The 24,155-nt window shown below is 49.0% G+C and overlaps 1 protein-coding gene across 2 annotated transcripts in view; it reads right to left on the minus strand.

The window, feature by feature from the left end:
* Positions 1-24,155, minus strand: part of adamts17 (ADAM metallopeptidase with thrombospondin type 1 motif, 17) — a 582,619-nt gene that overhangs the window by 282,845 nt on the left and 275,619 nt on the right. For both annotated transcript variants that reach the window (XM_078530484.1, XM_078530485.1), the window contains exon 9: positions 5,552-5,692. In XM_078530484.1, coding sequence (XP_078386610.1) covers positions 5,552-5,692 — 141 coding nt within the window. The remainder of the gene's footprint in view (positions 1-5,551; positions 5,693-24,155) is intronic.

Here is a 24,155-nt window from a genome sequence, read left to right on the forward strand (position 1 = left end):
ACCGGGGGCGCCAATCGGAAGGTCGCTTGCCCCCGCGCCTGCTCCCACACATCCCCCCCCAACGGGGGAAAAATGTTCCCCATGATACAAGTTAAACACACAAAACACCTGGTCCAGACAACTAATAGGAAGAATGAATGAGACTGAAATTAATGAAGCTTTAACTAACATGTTTAAAGTTTAATTAATTCAGAATATGTTATCTGAGCACTGAACGCAGCGAATAGGTAAAGATCTGGAGATATTCCTGGAAGTTATAGACTGAGAGCATCGTTTGTGGGAAAGGTTTCAAAAATAAAGTTGAGAAACATAATGGGTGGACATTCACAAAAAAAATATCATTCACTAAAGGATTCAGGAAAAGGGATACAATGTTTAACAAATCTGCAAAGATCTACAAAAATCCATTACTGACAAAATGGATAGAGAAAGTGCAGTTCATATCACACACACCACACAGATTATCAGAAAGTTTTATATAAAGATTTGCTTCAGCAATTAATGGCTCAGGTCAGGTTGGCAGAATTGGGAGTGAAGTTTGTCTTCACATAAATAATTCCCTTAAAAACATGTTGGGGAGCAGGTATAAACGATGACTTTTCAAGCTTGCAAGAAGATGTGAATAGGAGATCTCAGGACAACCTTGAAATTCTCCAGCATTTGTGATATATTTTATGATTTGGACAAATGTATCGTAAGTAAGACTTCCAAAGTAAATAACGTGATTCAATGCAACCCAGGTCAGGGAATGTGGTTAACTGGTGACAGATGCTGCTCATTGTGGTTGAAGGCAATATAAATATTATGGGAGTATTGTCAGAGGAATATTGTGATCAGGAAAGAGATCCTGGCTTCTCGCAGGTAAATCAATGAATCTGTCAACAGTATGCTTGCCTGTTGAAAAAGAAGACAATTTGGATGAATGAGCTGTCCCAGAGTATCATTCAACAGGATCATTGGTCAGAGAGAGGGGGACAGTCCTACAGAGCTTCCTTCAGGCAAGACTCTCCAGTACAAACCACAATTTGCTTTATTAACTGTACAGTATCACAAGGACATAACACAATTCAAATCCAGTTGTATCACTGCAGCGTAAGGCACTGGTCAGATCCCACCTAAAACAGTGTGATTTTTTTCATTCATTCAGGGAATGTGGGCTTCACTGGCTTGTCCAGCATTTATTGTCCATCCCTAATTGCCCTTGAGAAGGTGGTGATGAGCTGCTTTCCTGAACTGCTGCAGTACATGTGGTGTAGGTACACCCACAGTGCTGTTAGTAAGGGAGTTCCAGGATTTTGACCCTGTGACAGTGAAGGAACGGCGATATATTTCCAAGTCAGGATGGTGAGTGACTTGGAGGGGAACTTCCAGGTGCTGGTGTTCCCACCACCTGCTGCCCTTGTCCTTCTAGATGGTAGTGGTCATGGGTTTGGAAAGAGCCTTGGTGAATTCCTGCAGTACGTCTTGTAGATGGTACACACTGCTGCTACTGTAGGATGTGTATTATTGCCCTGGTTTGGCACCAAGGAATAATGATGATTTCGGGAATCAGGAATTTTATCAATGAGGTAAGGTTGTGGAAGTTGGTCTTGTTTCCTTTGAAATAAGAGACTGTAGTGACCGAATTGAATTTTGCAGGATCATGAAGAAAAACATCAAAATTGAATCAAGTAAATAGCTCACTACAGTGCAAATTCAAATTCCCAGGAACATTTGTCAAAAATTAGGAAGTCAGGAGCAAGAAGGGAAATTGGATCAATGTTTTCACTCAAAGGGGACCAGGATTATGGGATAAATTGTCAGAGAAGACCAAATTAGACAGTATAATTAGATTTAAGAGACAATTGGACCCATTTCTGGACGGAGAAGGGTTTGAGAGATGTTGCGTGAAGATGGCTGGAACTGATCTATCAAAGAAGGGTGGGTTCTTGGATCTAACATATTTCCCTGCTCCCATAAATGTTTATTGTTACATTCTTCTATTCGATGTAAAAGTACTAATCATACAACAAGGATTGGTGAAACAACAACGGGGGTTCTTTATTTGAAGATAAGACTATCACTGAAAGACTATGCACAGACATTGGCCTCAGTTGCTGCTGCTGTAGACTGAGTTTAGGGTCATGGGGCTACCACATCACATTCTGTCTTGTGGTTGTGACTGACAGCAGTTTAAGATATGCCCAATTAATGATACTTGTACATCATATCGTAACATGCCCCTCTTTTCTAAACCAGAGGTTTACCCTTAAAGAATCAAACTAATATATGAAAGCAAAATAAAAGTTACATTGTGTCTGAATATACCACGATAGGAACATCGAAACATAGGAAATAGGAGCAGTGGGCCATTCAGCCCATCGAGCCTGCTCTTCCATCCAACTAGATCGTGGCTTTTATTATAGATCAACAACATTTTCCTGGAATATCCTTATATCCCTTTATATCTTTAATAACTGGAAATCTATCCATCTCTGCCTTGAACTGCCAATGACTGAGCCTCCACAGCGCTCTAGGATAAATTTACAAAGTTAACTTTAATTTAAATTAAGTCTCTGAAACGTATCAGTGGTTTGCTTATCCGACCAAATTTCGTTACGGTGATCTCGATTAGAGAATGTTATATCTTTTCAGAATGCTGGTCATGGGTGCTTTATTTGTGTTGCATCTTAGATGGCATTTTATTCACAATAGGATTACTCGGTGTTTCTGGCTGTGGTATTGTTCTGATGTAGCATCTGTTTCATCACACTCTCATGCCATTTGGTATTTATACTTGATACGATCTTGGTTCTGAGCATATGCTGATGATTTCTGCTAGATTCCATGTGCCAGTTGGGTGTTGTACTCAAACTGCGTGTCCAGCATTCAGGTTTGGTAATTAATTACCCACATGCCGGTCATGGGCATCTCTCATTTTCCCCTGTTTTTCACTTAATGCATCTTGTACTCCTGGGGATATCGATGATTGATGACTTGGGAGAGCTGTTCAAACTCGTCTGACGAATAGTAATTCTGCATTGGTTCTGCAGTACAATGAAGTTTGCAAGTTGGGAATGGGTATACATATTTGGTTCAAACTGTGCCATGTAGCCTGTTGGCTGATGATCTCCATGGCAGAGTTAGGTGGTCTGCTCCCAGTGTAAGCACAGGGTTTCCAATGGTGCTCTTTGTGGTCTGTTGTCTTCACCATTGTCTTGACATTACCATGGATGGTGACAGGTGCTTGCACACCGTTAGGCCTGTAATCACTGGGCCTGTGGTGACGACAGCATAAAACATCTGGAGTGACCAGTGTGAGTTTTTGTAGTGACACCTGAGTATAATGGGTACCAAGGATGTAATCTCCGAGCCACTGTACGCAGTGAGTTTGGCAGTGGTTGGCTGACTTACTACAACTGTTGGTACATACATTTCAGTGTACGAAGTGGAAGGATTTTGCCTCTGCACCAGTATCCAGTTTTGCATACGGGTTACGCTGACCCTTCATCTGTGGGCATATAATCTGGGTGGTGGTAAAGGCTTCTGTTGGTGTCACTGTGCCAATACATTCCTTGATGTTCACTGTGCTAAATGTCTGCTCACTTGGTGTATCAAAGCTCTGGTTATTCTCATCATCTGACTGTGTAGCTTGGCTAGACATTTCAGCAAAGTTATTCGGACGATGTCTGTTACATGTTCCAGGCTGACTGGAGTGCTTTGCCTGCCTGGCCTCTGATTGGTGCTTCTTGTGACATCGAACATTCCAGTCTTTGTTTCCTGCATTGGTGCTTCCAGTGTCCACTGGTGCCACACGCCTTGCAGACAGCGTTAAAAGGTGGGAAATTTCCGGGTGCATGTATGAGATCACATTGCCCCTTTACTAGGCTTGCCTTCATTGGCTTTCATGCCAATGATGGATGGATTACACATAGCCTGTAGACTTCGTCCATCCAGTAGTATAGTTTTGTACTTGCATCTACTTTGTAGTAGTGCTTCCACACTGTAGCCTTTGGGTTGGTCCAAGAGGTCTTTCTGGAACACTTTACAGTGGTAGATGCTATCATCTATTGACTATTCTGTTCGCTATCTCTGCTGCTGTAAAGTTGCAATCACGCCCCTTATTTCTGCATCTACTTATGAATTGATCAATGGTCTCTATCAGTTGTTTCCCAAAAGATATGGGGCAACATGTGCGGGAGCGGGCAGGCGGGTTCCTGATTGGCGCCCCCAGTTGGGGGCGCGCCGTCATTTTATGTGGGCGGGCCAATTAAGGCCCGGCCAGCATGACGTCCGCCAGGAAGCGCTATGCTCTCCCTGCGCGGGCGGGGAGGGGATTCCCTGAGCCGGGAGTGCACTCTTTCGCGCATGCATGCGAAATAGCGCACGGATCTCCCTGAGGCAAAGTGCTGTCTCAGGTAGATCGGCTCAGGTTTGAAAATTTCAATGAAGAACGGGGGAAAAATTGCTGCCATGTCCCCTGATGTGCCACTATCACATGAGCTGGGACATGTCAATTTCTTTTATTTAAACATTTTATGAAAATTTTAATACCTTCATGAAACCTCACCCCGCCAGTGGATGAGGTTTCATGTTTTTTCTGAAGCCCGCCAGGGCTCCCGGCCTGCCCGCCAACCTTAAGATTGGATGGGCACGTCCATTAATCATCTTAATTACTTTTTTAATGGCCTTAATAGGTCTTTGACAGTTCGGCGGGTGCATAGCCGAGTCGGCTGAGGGCCCACCGAACTGAAAATCTAAATGACGTAGGGTGACGTCGGGACGCACGCCCGCGTAGTTTTACACGTCGGCCAGCGGGGGGGGGCCTGCGTCGGCCAGCGGGGGGGGGCCTGCATCGGCCAGCGGGGGGGGGCAGGGCCCTGCATCGGCCAGCAGGGGGTGGGGGTGGGGGGGGGGGGGGGGGGAGGGGTGGCCTGTGTGCCAAACAGAAGATTCTGCCCATGAATATTCACAGATGGAGCTTCACTCGTATTTGATCTTCAAATGTTGACCACAACTTGGTTGGATTTTTAAGGTCATTGTCCGACAAACCTGAAGTGTTCAGTCTGTGGAGGCTTCATTGCCTATAGCAATCTTGTGGTCATCTTGTGGCTTTTTGCAGGATTATTACAAGTATCTGGGAAGCGATGCAGACTCTTCACAGAGCTGAGTTGTAGTTCCTTAATTGGCCACTGCTCTATCTGGCCATAGGTTATTGCCTGAGTACAATGGTTGAGTTTACACTGTTGAGTTATTTCAGCTTTCCTCAGACTTAATGACGCTCTCTCCAGAAGTGAGTGATTTAGGTGTGAAAATGGACTGCAAGCTTTACAAAGAAAAAATACTTTCTAAAAATTTTTTCTAGCTGTTAGGAGCTATTACTGGATAGACTCTTCTCCCCTAGTCCAGTCTGCAGTGTTTTAATCTCCCTCCTCCCAAGTGGTGATGGTGTTACAAAGTTTATTATGGCAGTGGACAGCTAACTCACGTAGACCAGTTTGTACCGAATGAGAACTTACCTTGGGAAATATTCTGCTGAGAAAAAGTTAGCATTTAAAAGGGCAAGTCTTACCTCAGAAAAGTCTCCAGGTCATCATGGCTACAGGTAGACCAGGACAAGTCACTTGGATTCTTTCCCTTGACCCATTCACCGGACATGATGTGGAAGTGTTCGGCACATGAGGAATGATCGGCATCGTGGCTCATGCCCATGCTGTCGAAAGAGAAAGGGAGAGTGCACAAGGGGGAGGGGAGAGCGCGCGAGGGGGAGGGTGAGCATGTGAGGGGGAGGAAGTAGTAGGGAGGATTAGGAATGAGCAAGGGGGCGGAGAGAGCGAGAGGGCAAAGGGAGCGAGGAGGCGGAGAGAGCGAGGGGTCAGAGTGAGGGGGGAAGGAGAGCGAGGGGGGGAGGAGAGGGGGAGAGGGGGAAGAAGAGGAGAGATGGGGAGGACCAGAGAGAGGGAAGGGAAAAAGAGGGAGACAGAGGAGGGAGGAAGTGAGGAACTCAGAGTGCAGGAAAGGGAAAGACAGGGAGAGTGGGAGGAATAGGGGACAGGAGAAGGGGCATGGAGAGAGAAACAGGAGAGGGCCAGAGCATGAGAGGGTCACAGAGTGAGAGAGAGTGTGCGCAGTGGAGTGTGGGGACAGAGAGGGAGAGAGAGAGAGAGAGAGACAGAGAGAGAGATTAAGTAAGGGAGCAAAACCCGTAACAACTTGTCCAAATCTCACAACTGGCAGATGTGCCACATTAACTATCTGCATTACTTTTCCTGAAATCTATCATTAAAAGGTCAGAACTATAATTAGTGTCTGATTTACTGTACCGCAGCTATAAAATGCTAGCCAGTAAATCTGGGAAACATCTGCGTTAAATTACAACATGTAGCAGAAACACAATCTTATCCGTGACTCTGATTCCCACATGAATGTGTGCGCACTGAGCAGCCCCTGCCGTCATTATGGCGTTCTTGTTCATTTCGTTCTTGTTCATTTAATTCTTGTTCGTTTCTGACATCAATTCACTCCGATGACATAAACACATCCGGGTGGCAGATAAAGTCTTGGTTTGCTCACCTCGGGCTGATGTTTCATCTCGAGTGAACACCAAACCCAGCAGCCCAGCTGAGAGCCGGTGAGATTAATTCTACAGCGACTGCAGTGGCAGATCTGCTGTGGACTGTAAGGAGCCACCAGTGCGCAGGAAGGAAATTAACCAGAACCCTGAGTGTTGGTCCTTCACACTCTATCTCAAATGAAACATCTCGTGACAGTCCAGGAAGCAACGCAGCTGCTGACTGACAGAACTCAGCCTATACTGAACGAAGGAAATGGCTCTTCGAACACAGAAGCAAAAAGAAAATGAGCTGTTGTGTGACGTGTCCATGAGTGAGAATAGAACATACCTGTTTTCACGTTGTATTCGAGTTACCTTAACTTGTGTTAATTAAACTTCAGTGTTTTGCCAAACCATTCTTGACAAAAGTCGATCAGGAAATGAGACAGGGCCCAGCCCTGTAAGGATTCCGCCCCAAGATTTCCAATCTGCGATATGGGCAGTCTGATCACACACAGTCACTCTCACATTCCAGGTGATGTGGCCACCCAAAACATACAGCTGGTGCTGTCCCTGCAATCTGGGCATGGGGTCTGCATGTGTATCTGTAGGTGGTGAGGGTCACCCTCTGAGCCACCTTCGGCACGGAGCAGAGTCCCTATGATTCTGAGCTCTTCATATCCCCTTCCTTTCCCCCCTTATCCTATCCCACAGCCTGTACAGGGCAAGGTGAAATGAGACACTGAGTTCTCCACTGCAAAGATTGATCACAGCAAAGGTTCGACTAAGACCACATGAAAATCACACCATGAAAAGCAATCATTCTCTCTGTGCCCTGGTAGGAGTTCATCTACCAGCCTGACAAATTACTAGAGATCTCAGCCTTACTAACTGATGGAAATATTATCATTTAAAATGATAACAAATATGTACAAAAAACAGATAACCAGCAGTTACTTCACCTAGCAGTGTTACAACCAAAGAAAGATTTTCATCACGTCACAATAAGCTGGATTTAAGTCAAGTGCCAGAATTTCAACAGCAATTCCCTAAAGCACAACGCATGCAGATTCTTTTGAGGCAAGGTTCAGGTTTGACAGTTCCTGAACAGGAACCTTAAAATGTTTGATACTTGGAGCAAGGCAGAAAACTTGTAGGTGTTGCACTTAATCCAGGCTGATACCTCAGGGCAACACAGGGCACTGAGGAACTGCTGCACAGTCAGAGGTGCCATCCTTCAGCTCCGATACTAGGCAAGGTTCCACCTGCCCATTTGAACGGACACTGAAGATCCCATGGTACTACTTCAAGACCAAGGGAGAATTATTAGCAGTCCAGCAAGCTCCTTTACTGTTACCACAAGAAACACATTAAATGGTCATGGACTCACTGCAGTTTGGCATGTTACTGACACAGAACTATAAATATTACTTGAATCCCAAAAGGGTATAAACCAGAAACCATTACCTCCATGCCTGACAGTCTGTAACACCCTCCTAGCACGGTTGGTTTTCACTAGCAGCACTAACATGTCAAATTTATTCCTGTAAGTCAGTGCACTTTTGAATTTTTAAAACTTGTAATAAAAATGGAGTTGTAGGTTTTTTTTGTAAATAAAAGCATAATAAATGGCACAGATTGGGTCTTTGATAGTTTGGGTCTCAGGAGTTCTACAAAAGATATTGTAAAAGTATCCCTTTGTCATATCATCATAAACTTCAGTAGTGATGCTGAAAATGGGATGCAAATAACAACCCCTATAGAATGATGAACGAAAGGTGTCAGACAATCCTGCGGGGAGACTGCGAAGTGAAATAATCAGGTACTTTCGTCGATCCTGAGCTCCCAGCAGTAGCTGCCTGGAAGCAGATTGGAGGTCGGGCTACAATAATAAAGAATATGTGACATTTCTAAATCATACACCTGTCTTGCTTTAAGATGAGCCAAGGACCTCAGAGCCACTTCTGAAGTGCAGTCAATGTTGTGTAAATAAACACCGCAACCAATTTGTGCACATCAAGGTCCCACAAATGGCAATGGGGTCAACGGTCAGCTAATCTGCTGTTGGTGGAGTTTACAGAGGGATAAATATTCTTCAAATAGTGCCATGTGATTTTTCACACCCACTCCAACAGGCAGACAGAATCTGAGTGTAAATGTAATTAAAATACAGTGTCAGTCTAGAATCCTGGAGTACAGATGGAGCCCATGGGTTTCTAGTTTCAGAGGTGAGGGTGCTACACCTGGGCCGAGCTGGTTTGTCACATCAGGACCATGGGCAAGATTTTCCCCTGGCCGGGCAGGTGTGAAACCGAATGCTGCCCGCAATCGGTGCCCCAACTGCGATTTCACACTCGTGGGCCAATTAAGGCCCACACAGCATGAAACACGGCTCCGCACTGGCTAGGGAGAGCCAAGCGGGGGTGGGGACGGGGGCCTGTCGGCCGCAGGGTCCAATGGCGACCCGGTGGCCGGTTTAAAAGCAGCCCAGGCAGCCCCTGGAAGGCTGCCGCAGAGGGCGTTTCGTGAGCAGGCGCTATGGACCTGAGTGTAGTTGGACACGGCAGGCGGGAGGGCACTCGGCCCCCCGGTTCTCCAATGGGTGCATCACCGTCCTCCTGGAGGAGGGGGCTGCCAGGAGGGAGATCCTTGTCCCCATGGATGGGAGGAGGAGACCACCGCACCTCACCAAGAGGGCAGGGGAGGAGGTGGCAGCACTGGTCAGCAGCCGTGACGTGGTGCGATGCTCCTGGGTGCAGTGCCGGAAGCGCTCCAATCACCTGCTGCACTCAGGAAGGGTGAGTACCATGTTGGCCTGGGTCAGTATGCAGAAGTGTTAAGGTGAGGCCATCCCCCCATGGACCTCAGGGGTGCTAGAGTCTGAGTGCCGACAGTTAATCACGCTGGAGCTGGCCAAGGGGGTGAGCCCTGGCTGCTCGGACTGAGTGCCTTGCGACCTGAGGGACACGACTCGGAAGTGCCCTGCCGGGTGCTCTGCAGCTGGGGTTGGCCAGTCTGCAATGGCGCTGCAGGTACAGGGTGGACTGGTCAATGTTCCTCTGTTTTTCAGGGGAAGACTGTCCACAACAATATAGAAAGGTCGCAGACCAGCGGAGGCCCCACTAGCCTCCTAATCCTTTCGAGGTCTGAGCAAGATGCCCTGGAGCTTGAGTGCCGATAAGCCCCATGTGCAACCGGGCGTGGAGAGGCAGGGGTGCCAGACGAAGGTAAGAGTGCAGTGCACAGTGGTGAGAATTTCAGCTTGTGCAACCATTCTGGTGCAGTCTTTTCATTGATGTGAGCATCGAACCTGGAGTCCCCATTGATCATTGGAAGACGATGGCACCATGATGCTGATCTCCATTGTCTCACCAGGGTATCTGGCATGCACAGTGACAGTGTGATGACTTTAACTAATGACATTTTCTTCTTCTCCCTTTTAGGTTCACCAGCAGGCGTTTGCTCTGTGGACCCTAAAGGGCCACACCTGACCCCGGAGGACCACAGGGCGTCATTTGTACCTGCGTCACACCCACCCTCAGAAGCAGGTACCAGCGCAGATACCAGCACCTTAGTGGGCATTAGAGCGACAGCTAGTATCACATTGGAGAGGGCACTTCACAATCGCTCAAGGTGCAGGCAGAGAGTGCCCTGGGCGCTGGCAGTTGGGGGACTGCTGGGGACCAGGACGATGCTCAGTCAAAGGCTGATGATGAGCCTCTGGAGTCATCCATTAGGCGGCAGATACTGGATGTCCAGCGAGATATGCGGGAGGATCTGGTGGAGGTCCATGAGGGTATGCATTTTCATGCTCTCTGTGATGGAGGAGTCCATGCGGAGCATGAGCACTGCATTGACCGTGATGGCCGAGCACACTGCCTCCTTCATCAAGAGAGTGGCGACTCTCATGGAGAGGCAGTTCCAGGGACAGAATCAGGGGTTCCTGGGGTTGCGCTTGGACCTGCAAGTCCTCACACAGTCAATGGCCTCAGATGGTCAGTGCCAGTGAGGGAGATGGATGAGGCATCCATTATTCTCGCCAGGTGCCCATCCATCAATGGTGTGCAGGGAGGTCCACAGTGACCTCATGTTGGCCCATGAGCTGCCTGTTATCTCTATGGGCTCTTCTCAGGGCACTCTGAACGACAACAGCAGCTCCTCCGCCCCTCCGCCAGTGACCGTGGCATCTGATGAGGCTGCGGTGACTGGGGAGATGCCAGCCATGGCAATGGCCAATCCCTCCCAGGTGGGGCCAGCACAGGCGCCACTGGCCAGAGGACGACCGCCAAGGTCATCAAGGCCAAGATGACAGCAGAGTGAGCAGGATGTCTCCAATGCCGGTGCCAGCGAGGGGGGAGCACCTAGACGGAGCATTCACAAACATCTGAGCACAAAAGGGGCAGGTCACAGGTGATTTTATGCCCATTTATGTTTACTTTATCTACACTGGTCTGGGAATGAAAACCAGAGACATTTATGTAAATAGTTTGGATTTATCAAAATGAGATCAATTTTGTTTTTGTCGTCATGGCCTGAGTGTGCTTTAACATTTTATTTTATTGGTGTGGGGTACGCCAGTGTGTAATGCTGGACGTAGGTGGCTCTGAGCTTTATTGCACAGGCACTGAGTGTTCTTTGTGTTCAAAGGAAAGGGTCCTTTTAGATATCCAGGATGGAGGGGGCAGACCTGGAACTCATTTGAAGCTGATCTTTGGTAGCCTAGCTGAAGGAGCATTGGATCAAGGCATCCCTGGTGCTCCTGCCTCCCTGGAGGTTACTGAGGTCTGTCTCCACACCCTCAGCGTTCTCCTCACCGTGCTCCTCTTCAGACTCACTACTGGATTCATCCTCTGTGGCCTGTGCAGCTGCGTCAAGACTCTCTTCCTCCAGTGAGTTCCCCCTTACCAGTGCCCCTTGTGCCTGCACCTCTCCTCCCATAGGTCCCTCCCCTGGAAGCTGCACTGGGACACCTGGCCCCCTCTCCCTTCTGCCCCTCTTTTCCTCCTCAGGAGAGGTGCCTCCAATGGAGACCACAGTCCCCATCACCAGGGTAACAGAAGGCTGTCTGATACCTGGAAGGGTCCACATGGTCAAAATCCTCCAGGGGCCTTCGAGAAACCAATGAGTCCTGAAATGAAGCCTGGAAATGCTAAGAATGAAGCTCAGAACAGAGATGAAGCTGTCAACTTCAAATAAGCAACCAGCAGCAAACTACCTCCAAAACTGCTCACTGGCACTGGCACTCACACTGGCAATGCTGCTGACCCACTTTATCCCGCCCTTGGATGAGGTTTGTGATAATGTCAGCCGGCCGCCTGCCTGTTTTGCCCATGCGATGAGCAAAAAATCGCTCGGGCAAAGAAAAATTTCAACCAGTTGGACTGTTAAGAGCCTTAAGTGGCCGCTAAATTAATGGCAGGCGCCGCTCCGGCACCCACGCGCACCCACCGAGCAAAATACTGCGCGAGTGCGCGATGACGTCGGGACGCTCACTCGACATCATCGCGCACTATTTTATTCCTGTTCGGGTCGGGCGCTTGCCTGTCCGCGGGACAAAAATATTCTGCCCTATCAGTTACTACTCAGAGCAGGTTACTATACTCCATTGATATTTAATACTCCTGTAAAAACCGTGGAGGGGCTCAGATTTGTGATTGGATATTGGCAATGATCTAATGGTACCATTTCCTATTTTCTTGGATTACAATGGCATTGGTCGCCTTCTGTCTTGTGAGACGATGGTCTGCACTGTGGTGGTCAACTCTGTGTTAAACATTCACCTGGTGTGGCTCAGGAGCCCCACTCTGATCAAAAGCATGAAATGATTAGAACAAATCAAACATGGTTTCACCAAAGGGAAATCCTGTTTGAAAAATTTGTTCAGAGTTTTTTTGAGAATGTCACTTGTAGGTAGATAAAGAGGAACCAGAAGATGTAGTATACCTGGATTTCCAAAATGTATTCGATAAGGTGCCGTGCAAAAAGTTAATAGGCAAAATAAGGGTTCATGGAGTTGAGGGCAATATATTAGGAGGGATAGAGGATTGATTAACAGATAGAAAGCAGACTGTTGGCATAAATGGGGCTTTTTCAAGTTGGCAGGAAGTGAATAGTGGAGTGCAGCAAGAATCAGCGCTGGGGCCTCAGCTATTTACAATCTGTATTAATGAGTTAGATGAGCAGATGGAGTAAGGTGTAGAAGTTTGCTGATGATACAAAGTTAAGTGGGAAGGTCAGCTGCGGAGAGGACAGCAAGAGGCTGCAAACAGATATAGACAGGGTTAAGTGAGTAGGCAACGAGGTGGCAGGTGGAATATAATGTAAGGAAATGTGAAGTTATTCACTTTGGTAGTAAAAATAGAAAAGCAGACTTTTTAAAAAGTTGTGAAACTTGTAAATGTTGATTGCCAGAGGAACTTGGATGCATTCATGCAAGGAATACAGAAAGTTAGCGTGCAGGTACAACAAGCAATTAGGAAGGCAAATGGCATGTTGGCCTTTATTGTGAGGGGATTGGAGTACAAGAATAAAGAACTCCTGCTACAATTGTACAGGGTTTTGATGAGACCACATCAGAAATACCGTGTGCAGTTTTGGTCTCCACATTTAAGAATGGATATACTTGCACTGGAGGTGGTACAGTGAAGGTTCACTAAATTGGTCCCTGGGATGAGGGGCTGCGTAAATTGGGCTTATATTCTCTGGAGTTCAGAAGAAGGAGAGGTGATCTCACCGAAGGAGCCTGATAAGGTGGACACCGAAATTGTATCCTCTGGTCGGAGAATCTAAAACACAGGATCACAGTCTCAGGATAAGGGGCCGATCATTTCAGACTGAGATAAAGAGAAATTACTTCACTCAAAGGGTTGTGGATCTTTGGAATTCTCTACTGCAGAGGGCTGTGGATGCTCCATCATTGAATACATTTTAGGCAGGGACAGACAGATTTTTGGTCTCTCAGGGAATCAAGGGATATGGGGAGTGGGTGTGAAAGTGGGGTTGAAACCTGAGATTAGCCATGATCGTATTGAATGACAGAGCAGGCTCGATGGGGCATGTGGTCTACTCCTGCTCCTATTTCTTGTGTTCTGGCCCAGCAATGTCTGCTGCCTTTTCTGCAGATGACGGCAATGGGCTGAGGTGGTGCAGGATTCACCAGCCTCTGTTTTCACTGGGCCCTATACTCGGCCAGCTGAGCTTCCTGTTTCTCCTCGCCTCTTCCAATGGCTCTCCAAGCAGTCGGCCTCCAGAGGTCACGGCTGTCTCCCAGTTGCCAGTGTCAATATCCGCCATCTTCATATCTTGCTTGCAGGTGTCCTTGTAGTGGAGGAATGGATGCCTAACAGGCCGTGACCCAGTGACCAGTTCACTTGGGCATACAGTGAACGTGGCCAAGACAGCGCAGGCTTCATTGGCTCAGCATTGAGTATGTGCTGATAGAATCAGCACGCTCCAGGACCTCTGAGTTGGTGACTTTGTCCTGCCAAGAAATGTCAAGGATGCTCCTGAGACAGCGAAGGTGGAAACTGTTCAGCCTTTTCTCTTGTCTAACATATGTTGTTCCTCTACTGCTGTAGAGGGATGTGCTGAGGATGCAGCTTGGTAGACTGGCAGTTTGGTGTTCTCAGTCAGGTTACTGTTGTTCCGCGGTCTCTTACTCAGCTTGGACATAACAGCTGCAGCTTTTGCGATGTGTGGGTTAATTTGGATTAATTTACTCACTATCTGTGCTGATGTGGCAACTTTAACATCTTAATATTTATCATTAAGGAGTGACAAAGAATGCACCCGAATCCCTCTACAGTTACATTCCAATCTGGACCACATTGCTGAGGCAATAAGCAGACGTCACTGAGGAGTCCTCAGATGTAAGGGAGAAATTGGATCGCTGTTGACTGGTCACAGGGGCATTGTTGATGCCCTGCTAATCGGTCATGTACCTACATTCTTGGTTCCAGAAATGCCACACCAGAGATAAATTCACAAAGAAAGGGGAGGAAATTTGCCCCCAAAATTTCAAAACCTGAAATTTATTTTTGCAATGGTTCTGCATCCTGTTAAATCAATTAAGGTGGATCTCCATTAATCTGGTCCCCTGAATTATTTGTTGGGTCTTCTGGAAAACTCCTGGGCTATAGACCCTCACCTAGTTAACCCTTTAGCCTTTTAGCTACTTCCATCTTACTGAAGCTGTATCAGAAATATGGTTTCAGGTCTCCCTTCAGAACAAATAGCATATTATGTGGGTTGGGGTGTGTGTGCGTGTATTGGGGTGTTGGAGTGCATGTTCATGTGTGTTGATGTGTGTGTGTGTTGGTGTGTGTGTGAGGCTGTTGGGGGTGGGTGTGTGTGTATGTTGGAGTGTGTGCATGTGTGTTTATGTCTTGGGGTGTATGTGTGTTGTGGTGTGTGTTGGGGTGTATATGTGTTGGTGTGTGTGTTGGTGTGTTAGGATGTATATGTTGGGCTGTGTGGGTGATGGGGTGTGCCTGTGTACTGGGGTGTGCATGTGCGTTGGGGTGTACGTTTGTGTGTGTGTATGTATGTGCATATTGGAGCGTGTGTGTGTTGGGGTGTGTGTGTGTGTCTGTGTGTCTGTCTCTGTTGGAGTGTGTTGGGGTGTGTGTATATGTGTGTTGGGGTGTGTGTATGTGTGTGTTGGGGTGTGTGTATGTGTGTGTTGGGGTGTGTGTATGTGTGTGTTGGGGTGTGTGTATGTGTGTGTTGGGGTGTGTGTATGTGTGTGTTGGGGTGTGTGTATGTGTGTGTTGGGGTGTGTGTATGTGTGTGTTGGGGTGTGTGTTGGGGTGTGTGTATATGTATGTTGGGGTGTGTGTATGTGTCTGTGTGTCTGTCTCTGTTGGAGTGTGTGTATGTGTGTGTTGGGGTGTTTGGGTATTGGTGTGTTTAGGTGTTGGGGGGCCCCTGGCTGTTGGTGGAGGGCAACTGTATGTTGAGGGGGGTAGTGACTAGGTGTTGGGGGCTGCCTGTGGGCCGGGTGGGGGGGTGCACCTGCGTGTTGGGGTGGTTGTGTGTGTTAGTGTGTGTGTGTGTTTGGGGTGTGAGTGTGTGTTTGTTGCATTGTGTGTGCATGTCTTGGAGTGTATGTGTTGGGGTACATGTGGATGTATGTTGGGGTTTGTGTGTATGTTGCTGTGTGTGTGTGCATGCGTGCATGTTGAGGGGTGTGTGTGTTGCGGGGGGGTGTATGTGTGTATGTTATGGTGTGTGTGTGTTCGGGTATATGTGTGTGTAGGGGTGTGTATGTGTGTGTTGGGAGGGATGTGTGTGTATGTGTTGGGAGGTGCTTGTATGTGTGTGTGTGTTGGGAGGGGTGTGTGCACTGGTGTGTGTGTATGTGTGTTGGGGTGTGCAGGTGTGCGCTGGCTGGGGAAATACATCAGGAGAATTTTAACTTTGCTCTGGCTGAACCAGAATTTTGTCAGAACTTTGCCCCCCTCTCTTTACACCATATAATATCCCACTAGAGCATTTCATTGGGTGATCTTGCAAGTCAGTGGCAAGTAAAGGGACTCCCTAAGCCTGATCAGGTTAGGAATCTCAAAATCCTTTACCGATTTATTACACAAGTGTAAAAATCATTTGTGTGTGTTTGTGTCTTTATGTGTGTGCATTGGTGCGTGTATTCGGGTGTGTGTTGGGGTATGTGTGTTGGCTGTGTGTGTGTCAGCGTGGGTGTTGGGGCATGCGTATTTGTATTTGTTGGAGTGTGTGTCTGTATGTCTGTCTCTGTTGGAGTATGTGTATGTGTGTGTTGGTGTGTTTGGGTACACCTGTGTTGGGGGTGGGGTGACAGTGTGTTGGGGTGCGACTGTGTGTTGGTGGCTGTGTGTTGTGGTGTGTGTGTGTTTGAGGTGTGTGTGTTTGAGGTGTGTGTGCGTGTTGACGTGTGCCTGTGCACTGGGATGTGCATGTGTATTGGAGTGTACGTGTATGTTTGTGTTGGGGGCGTTTGTGTGTGTGTGTGTGTGTTGGTGTGTTGGTGTGTTTGGATGTTGGGGGGCACCTGGGTGTTGGGGAGCGCGTGTGTGTTGGGGTGGCTGTGTGTATTAAGGTGAGTGTGCATGGGTGTTGGGGTGTGCGTGTGTATTGGGGTATGCATGTGTGTTTGGGGCGTGTGTGTGCTGGCAGGTGTGAGTGTGTTGGGAGGGGTGTGTTTGTGTGTGTTGGGGTGTGGGGGTGTGTGTGTATGTGTGTGTGTGCGCGCGCGCGTGCGTGTTGGGCTTGTGTGTGTGTGTGTGTGTTGGGGTGTACGTGTGTACTGGGATGTGCATGTATACAGGGATGTGTGTATGTGTTGGGGCGTGCGTGTGTATGTGTTGGCATATTGAGGTGGTGTGTTGGTGTGTTTGAGTGATGGAGGTCCTGGCTGTTGGGGGCTGACAAGTGTATTGGCGGGGGTGCCTGTATGTTGGGGGACACCTGCATGTCGGGGTGCCCATGTACGTTGGGGGTGTGTGTGTGTGTATGATGTACTTGTGTTTGTGATGTGCATGTGTGTGTTTGGGTGCGCCTGGCTGCTGGGGGCCAACTGCGTGTTGGGGGGCTGACTGTATGTTGGAGGGCACCTGCATATTGGGATGCCCATGTGCGTTTGGGAGGGGTGTGTGTACATGCGCGTGTGCGTGCGTGCATGTGTGTGTGTGTGCATGTGTGTGTGTGTGTGTGTGAGAGAATGTGTGTTCGGGATGTGCATGTGAATGTGTGTTTGGGGTGTGAGTGTTGGGGTATGTGTGTGTTGGTGTGTGTGTGTGTTGAGGTGAGTGGGTGTGTTGGGGTGTGCGTGTGTGTGCTGGGAGGTGTATGTGTTGGGAGGGGTATGTATGTGTGTGTTAGGGCATGTGTGTGTGTTGGGGTATGAACAAAGAACAAAGAACAAAAGAAAAGTACAGCACAGAAACAGGCCCTTCGGCCCTCCAAGCCTGCGCCGATCATATTGCCTGTCAAACTAAAACATTTTGCACTTCCGGGGTCCGTATCCCTCTATTCCCATCCTATTCATGTATTTGTCAAGCTGCCTCTTAAACACCACTATCGTACCTGCTTCCACCACCTCCTCTGGCAGCGAATTCCAGACACTCACTACCCTCTGCGTAAAAAACTTGCCCCGCACATCTCCTCTATAGTTTTCTCCTCTCACCTTAAATCTATGTCCCTTAGTAATTGACTCTTCCACTCTGGGAAAAAGCTTCTGACTATCTACTCTGTCCAGGTCACTCATAATTTTGTAAACTTCTATCAAGTCGCCCCTCAATCTCCGTCGCTCTAGTGAGAACAATCCGAGTTTTTCCAACCTCTCCTCATAGCTAATAACCTCCAGACCAGGCAGCATCCTGGTAAACCTCCTCTGCACCCTCTCCAACGCCTCCATATCCTTCTGGTAATATGGTGACCAGAATTGCACGCAATATTCCAAGTGTGGCCTAACCAAGGTTCTATACAGCTGCAGCATGACTTCCCAGCTTTTATACTCAATACCCCTGCCGATGAAGGCAAGCATGCCATATGCCTTCCTGACTACCTTATCCACCTGCGTTGCCACTGTCAGTGACCTGTGGACCTGTACACCCAGATCCCTCTGCCCGTCGATGCACTTAAGGGTTCTGCCATTTACTGTATAATTCCTACCTGTATTAGACCTTCCAAAATGCATTACCTCACATTTGTCCGGATTAAACTCCATCTGCCATTTCTCTGCCCAAGTCTCCAACCGATCTATATCCTGTTGTATGGGTTTGGCATTGTATGTGTTAGGGTGTGTATGTGTATGGACTGGGAGTTGTGTGTGTATGTTGGGATGGGTGCGTGTGTGTTGCTGTGTAAGTGTATTGGTATGTTGGGGCTTGTGTTGGGCTATGCATTGGGGTGTGTGTATGCTCTGGGGTGTGCTTGTGTGTGCTGGAGGTGTATGTGTGCTGGCAAGGTGTGTGTGTGTTGGGAGGGGTATGTATGTGTGCTTTAGGGTGCGTGTGTGTGTTGGGGTGTGGGGTTGGCATTGTGTGTGCTGTGTGCGTGTGTGTGTGTGCGCGTGTGTGTGCTGGGGTGTGTTTGTGCATGTATCTGTCTCTGTTGGAGTGTGTGTATGTGTATGCTGGGGATGTTTGTTTGGCTGTTGGGGTGTGTGTGTTGGGGGGTGCCTGGGGATTGAGTCGGGGGGTACTGTGTTTTGGGGATATAACTGTATGTTGGATGGACGCCTCTGTGTTGGGGAACGACTGCGTATTGGTGTGTGACTGCGTGTTGGGGCACGACTGCCTGTTGGGGTTCAACTACATGTTGGGCTTGCATTTGTGTGTGTGCGTATCTGTGTGTGTGTTTGGGGTGTGAGTATGTTTCGGGGTGGGGTGTGTTTTGTGTATGTGTGTGTGTGTGTATGTGGTGTGTATGTGTGTGTTGAGGTGAGCATGCACATGTGTTGGGGTGTGCATGTACGCTGGGGTATGTGTGTGTGGGGTGTGCGTGCTGGGAGGTGTGTGTGTGCTGCAACGGGTGTTTGTGTGTTGGTGTGTGTACTGGTATATGCATGTGTGTGGGGTGTGTGTGTGTGTTGGTGTGTATGCTGGTATGTTGGCTTATGTGTTAAGTGTGTTGCTGTGTGTGTTGCACGGTGTGTTGGTCTCTGTGTGTGTGGGTGTTGGGATGTGCGTGTGTACTGCGGTGTGCATGTGTGTTCGGGCGTGTGTGTGTTGGGGTGTGAGTGTTGGTGTGTTTGAGTGTTGAGGGGCGCTTTGGGGTTGGGGGGCTGCGACTGCGTATTGGGGCTGCACCTGCGTGTTGGAGTGTGACTGCATGTTGGGGTTGAACTGCGTGTTGGGGTACGACTGCGAGTTGAGTCTGTGTGTGTGTGTCTGTGTGCGCCTGTGTGTGTGTGTTTGGGGTGTGCGTGTGTGTTGGTATGTTGGGGTTTGTGTTGGTGTGCTGGGCTATGTGATGGAGTGTGCATGTGTGTGTGGATGTTGGGGAGTGCGTATGCACTGGGGTGTGCATGTGTGTGTGTGAGGGCATGTGCACGTGTTGGAGTGTGTTTGTGTGTGTGTCTGTATCTGTTGGAGTGTGTGTAGGTATGCATTTGATATGTTGGGGTGTGTGTGTTGGGGGGTGCCTGGGTATTGAGTTGGGAGGTACTGTGTTTTGGGGGCATGACTGTGTGTTGGGTGGACGCCTCTGTGTTGGGGTGCGACTGTGTGTTGGGGTGCAACTACATGTTGAGGGTGTGTGTATATGTGCGTCTGTGTTTGTGTTTGGGGTGTGCATGTGTGTTGGTGTGTATGCTGGGTTATGTGTTAGGTGTGTTGCTGTGTGTGTTGCGCTGTGTGTGTGGGGTCTGTGTTTGTGTGTGTGTGTTGGGGTGTGCGTGTGTGTTGCTGTGCATGTGTTGGGATGGGTGCGTGTGTGTTGATGTGTGTGTTGGTATGTTGGGCTTTGTGTTGGTGTGTTGGGCTATGTGTTGGAGTGTTTGTGTGTGGATGTTGGGGTGTGCGTATGCACTGGGGTGTGCGTGTGTGTGTTGTGTGCATGTGTGTGTATGTGCATGTGTTGGGGTGTGTTTTTGTGTGCTTCGGTCTCTGTTGGGGTGTGTGCAGGTTGATATGTTTGATATGTTGGGGTGTGTGTGTTGGGAGGTGCCTGGGAATTGAGTCAGGGGGTACTGTGTTTTGGGGGCATGACTGTGTGTTGGATGGATGCCTCTGTGTTGAGGTTTGACTACGTGTTGGGAGTGTGTGTGTGTGTGTGTGCGCGCCTGTGTGTGTGTGTTTGCGGTGTGCGTGTGAATATGTGTTTGGAGGGGGTGTGTTGGTGTACATGTTGAGGTGAGCATGCACGTGTTGGGGTGTGCATGTGTGTTTGGGTGCGCATGTATGTTGGGGTATGTGTGTGTGGGGTGTGTGTGCTGGGAGGTGTGTGTGTGCTGCAACGGGTGTTTGTGTGTTGGTGTGGGTGTACTGGTATATGCATGTGTGTGGGGTGTGTGTGTGTGTTGGTGTGTATGCTGGTATGTTGAGTTATGTGTTATGTGTGTTGCTATGTGTATTGCACTGTGTGTTGGGCTCTGTGTGTGTGTGCGTGTGTGTTGGAGTGAGTGTTGTGGTGTGCATGTGTATGTGGGTGTTGGGATGTGCGTGTGTTCTGCGGTGTGCGTGTGTGTTCAGGTGTGCATGTGTGTGTGTGTTGGGGTGTGCGTGTGTGTGAGTGTTGGTGTGTTGGGGTGTTGGAGGGCACTTTGGGGTTGGGGGCGGCGGCTGTGTGTTGGGGCTGCACTGGCGTGTTGGGGTATGACTGCATGTTGGGGAATGTTTGTTGGGGTATATGTGCTGGGTTGTGTGTTTTGGGGTGTGTGTGTTTGGGGTTTGTGTGTATTTGGGATGTGCATGTATATGGGGGCATATGTGCATGGGGTGTGCATGTGTGATGGGAGGTGTGTGTGTGTACTAGCAAGTGTATATGTTGGGAAGGGTGTGTATGGGTGTGTTAGGGTATATGTGTGTCTGTGCGTGTATGTGTGTGCGTGTGTGGGTGCATACGTGTGTGTTGGGGCGTGTTTGCGTTGGGGTGTGGGTTGGCGTGTGTCAGGGTGCGTATGTGTGTGTGTTGGGGTGTGTATGTTGTGTGCATGTGTGTGTGTGCTGGGAGGTGTGTGTATGCTGGCAGGCGTCTGTGTGCATTGGGAGGGGTGCTTGTGTGTTGGTATGAGCATGTGTGTAGGATGTGCATTTGTATTGGTCTGTGTGTTGGTATGTTGGGGGTGTGTTAGGTGTGCGTTGGAGTGGGTGTGTGTGTGTGTTGGGTGTGTTGTATATTGGGGTGTGCATGTGTGTTGGGGTGTGCATGTGTGTGTTGGAGTGTGTGTGTGTTAGGGTGTGCTGGTGTGAGAGATTTGGTGTGTTTGGGTGTTGGGGCTGCCTGGGTGTTAGGTGGGGTGACTGTGTGTTGGGGAGTTACCTTCGTGTTGAGGTGCGCCTGAAGGTTGGGGTGCGCCTGCATGTTGGGGTGCCCATGCGTGTGTTGGGGTGTACGTGTGTTGGGGTGTACGTGTGTTGGGGTATGTGTGTTGGGTGTGTTATATGTGTGTGTGTGTGAGTATGTGTGTTGGGGTGTGAATGTGTACTGGGGTGTGCATGTGTTGGAGTGTGTGTGCGTTGGGGGATTGTGTGTGCCTGTCTCTGTTGGAGTGTGTGCATGTGTGTGTTGGGGTGTGTCACTGTGTTTGGATGTTGTGGGGCACCAGGGTGTTGGGGGCGCCTGCATGTTGTGGTGCGACTGCGTGTTTGGGTGCCCGTGTGTGATGGAGTGTCTGTGTGTGTTGGAATACGTGTGTGTTTGTGGTGTGCGTGTGTATGCTGGGAGGTGTGTGTGTGCTGGCAGATATATGTGTGTTGGGAGGTGTGTGTGTATTGGTGTGTATGTTGGGCTGTGCGTGTTTGCTGCGGTGCCCATGTGTGCTGGGATGCCAGTGCTGGGAAGTGTGTGACTGTTGGAGGTTTGTGTGTGTTGTGGGTGTGTGTGGCTGTTGGGAAATGTGGGGGCGTGTTGGGGTGTGTGTGTGTGTGTGTTTTGCAGGGTGTTGGTGTGTGCGTTGGTGTGAAGGGGTGCGTTGGGGGGTGTGTGTGTTGCTGTGTGGGGGTGTGTTGGGGGTCGTGTGTGTTGGTGTGTGGGGGTGTGAAGGGGTGTGTTGGGGGGTGTGTCGGGGGGTGCGTTGGGGGGTGTGTGTGTACATCAGGAGAGCTTTAACTTTGCCCTCTGGCTGAGCCAGAATTTTGTCAGAACTTTGCCCCCCTTTCCCTGCACCATAGAATATCCCACCTGAGCATTTCATTAGGTGATCTTGCAAGTTGGCTGGTCAATTAATGGCCAGCCAACGTGAAACGCAAGCTGCAGCGCTCAGCGCTTTCGGGGTGCGGGTGGGGGTGGGGGTGGGAGGAGCGCGAGCGTGGAAGTATGCGCCCGTGGATGAGGTTTCACCAAAAATTCAAAGGCCGCTTGGCCTTTTCGTCCACCTGCCAACCGAACGGTTGGATAAGCAGCAAAAAATTCCAGTCAATTGGGTTCTTAAGGGGCTTAATAAGCCACTTAATTAATGGTGGGAGCGGATCCGACTTCTGCGCAGGCCTGCTGACCGAAAAATCATGCGAGTGCGCGATGACGTCGGGACGCTCACCCAACATCATCGCGCGTCATTTTATACTCGTTCAGGTTGGGTGCACGCCCACCCGACAAGCGAAAAATTCTGGCCCAGGTTATATTCAGCGAGGCTAGTGTTTATAGGATGCTTCCACCATCTATTGCCTTTCACAATGGGCCTTTCCACTATTCTTTGCAGAGTTGAAGTAAAAGAAAACATTCAGCATGAAGCAGCCAGTGTCGTATGGGCAGCATTGTGCCAAGAGTTAGTTTGGTCTAGGAGGTATTACCAGCACTAGGTGCATTAGAAGGTTGGGAATTCAAGCCCCAATCCAGAGACTTGAGTACATCATCCAGGCAGCAGTGCTGAGGGGGTGCTACATTGTCAGAGTTACCATCCTTTGCATGAGATATGAGGCCCAGACATCATATCTACCAGTATCACTGAGTCAGGAGGATGTAAAAGATGTATGGCATTATTCAGAGAGGAGCAGGGAGCTTTCCTGGTGACCAGGGCACCATTTCTCTCCCAACCAACATACATTAATGCAACAACACCTCCTCAAGGGCAATTAGGAATGGGCAATAAATGCTGGCCTAGACCCTGTGAAAGGATAAAAAAAGTATCCAATTGTTTATTTGTGGGATTGTCAACACCAGTTAATAACCATATTTGCCTGTATCACGACAGAGATTGCACTTCAATGTGAGAAGCTCTGAGTGAGGTTCTGAGGTTCCTATAGAGTGTGATATACAGCACAATTTTACGCCTCGTGGGTCGGCGCGTGCCCGACCCAATCGGGCACGAGATGATGTTAGGCGAGCGACCCGATGTCACCCCGCACATCAGCAATCTTCAGGTTGTTGGGCGAGCGCAGGAGTCAGAGCTGTTCCCGCCATCAATTAAAAGGCCACTTAAGGCCATTAATAAAGTCAACTGATCCTGATTTTTACGTTGCCCGTGCAATTTCGTGCTTGTCGCACGGGCGAAACAGGCAGGCGGGCAGCCCACTTTTTGCAAAACCTTACCCAGGGGCAGGGCAAAAAGGGTCAGCAGCATTGCCAGTGTGAGTAGTGAAGAGTTTAGGAGATAGTTTGCTGCTGGTTGCTTATTGGTACTTGACAGCTTCAACTTTGTTCTGAGCTTCAGTCTTAGCATTTCCTGGCTTTATTTCAGGATTTATTGGTGTCTCCAAGGCCCCCTGGAGAATTTTGACTGTGTGGACTTTTCTGGGTATCAGACAGCCTTCAGTTACCCTGGTAATGGGGATTGTGGTCTCTGCTGGTGGCACTTTCTCTGGGGAGGGAGAGGGGGGCAGAAGGGAGAGGAGGCCGGGTGTCCCAATGCAGCTTCCAGGGGAGGGACCTGTGGGAGGAGAGGCCCAGGCACAAGGGGCACAGGGCCAACAGGTAGTCCAAGGCATTAGGGGCTGCAGAAGACACCATTATCCTGCTGCCAGGGTTTACAGGCAGCGATGCAGCT

This window comes from Cetorhinus maximus, chromosome 26, assembly GCF_964194155.1.
Source record: "Cetorhinus maximus chromosome 26, sCetMax3.hap1.1, whole genome shotgun sequence".
NCBI classification, from domain to species: Eukaryota; Metazoa; Chordata; class Chondrichthyes; order Lamniformes; family Cetorhinidae; genus Cetorhinus; species Cetorhinus maximus.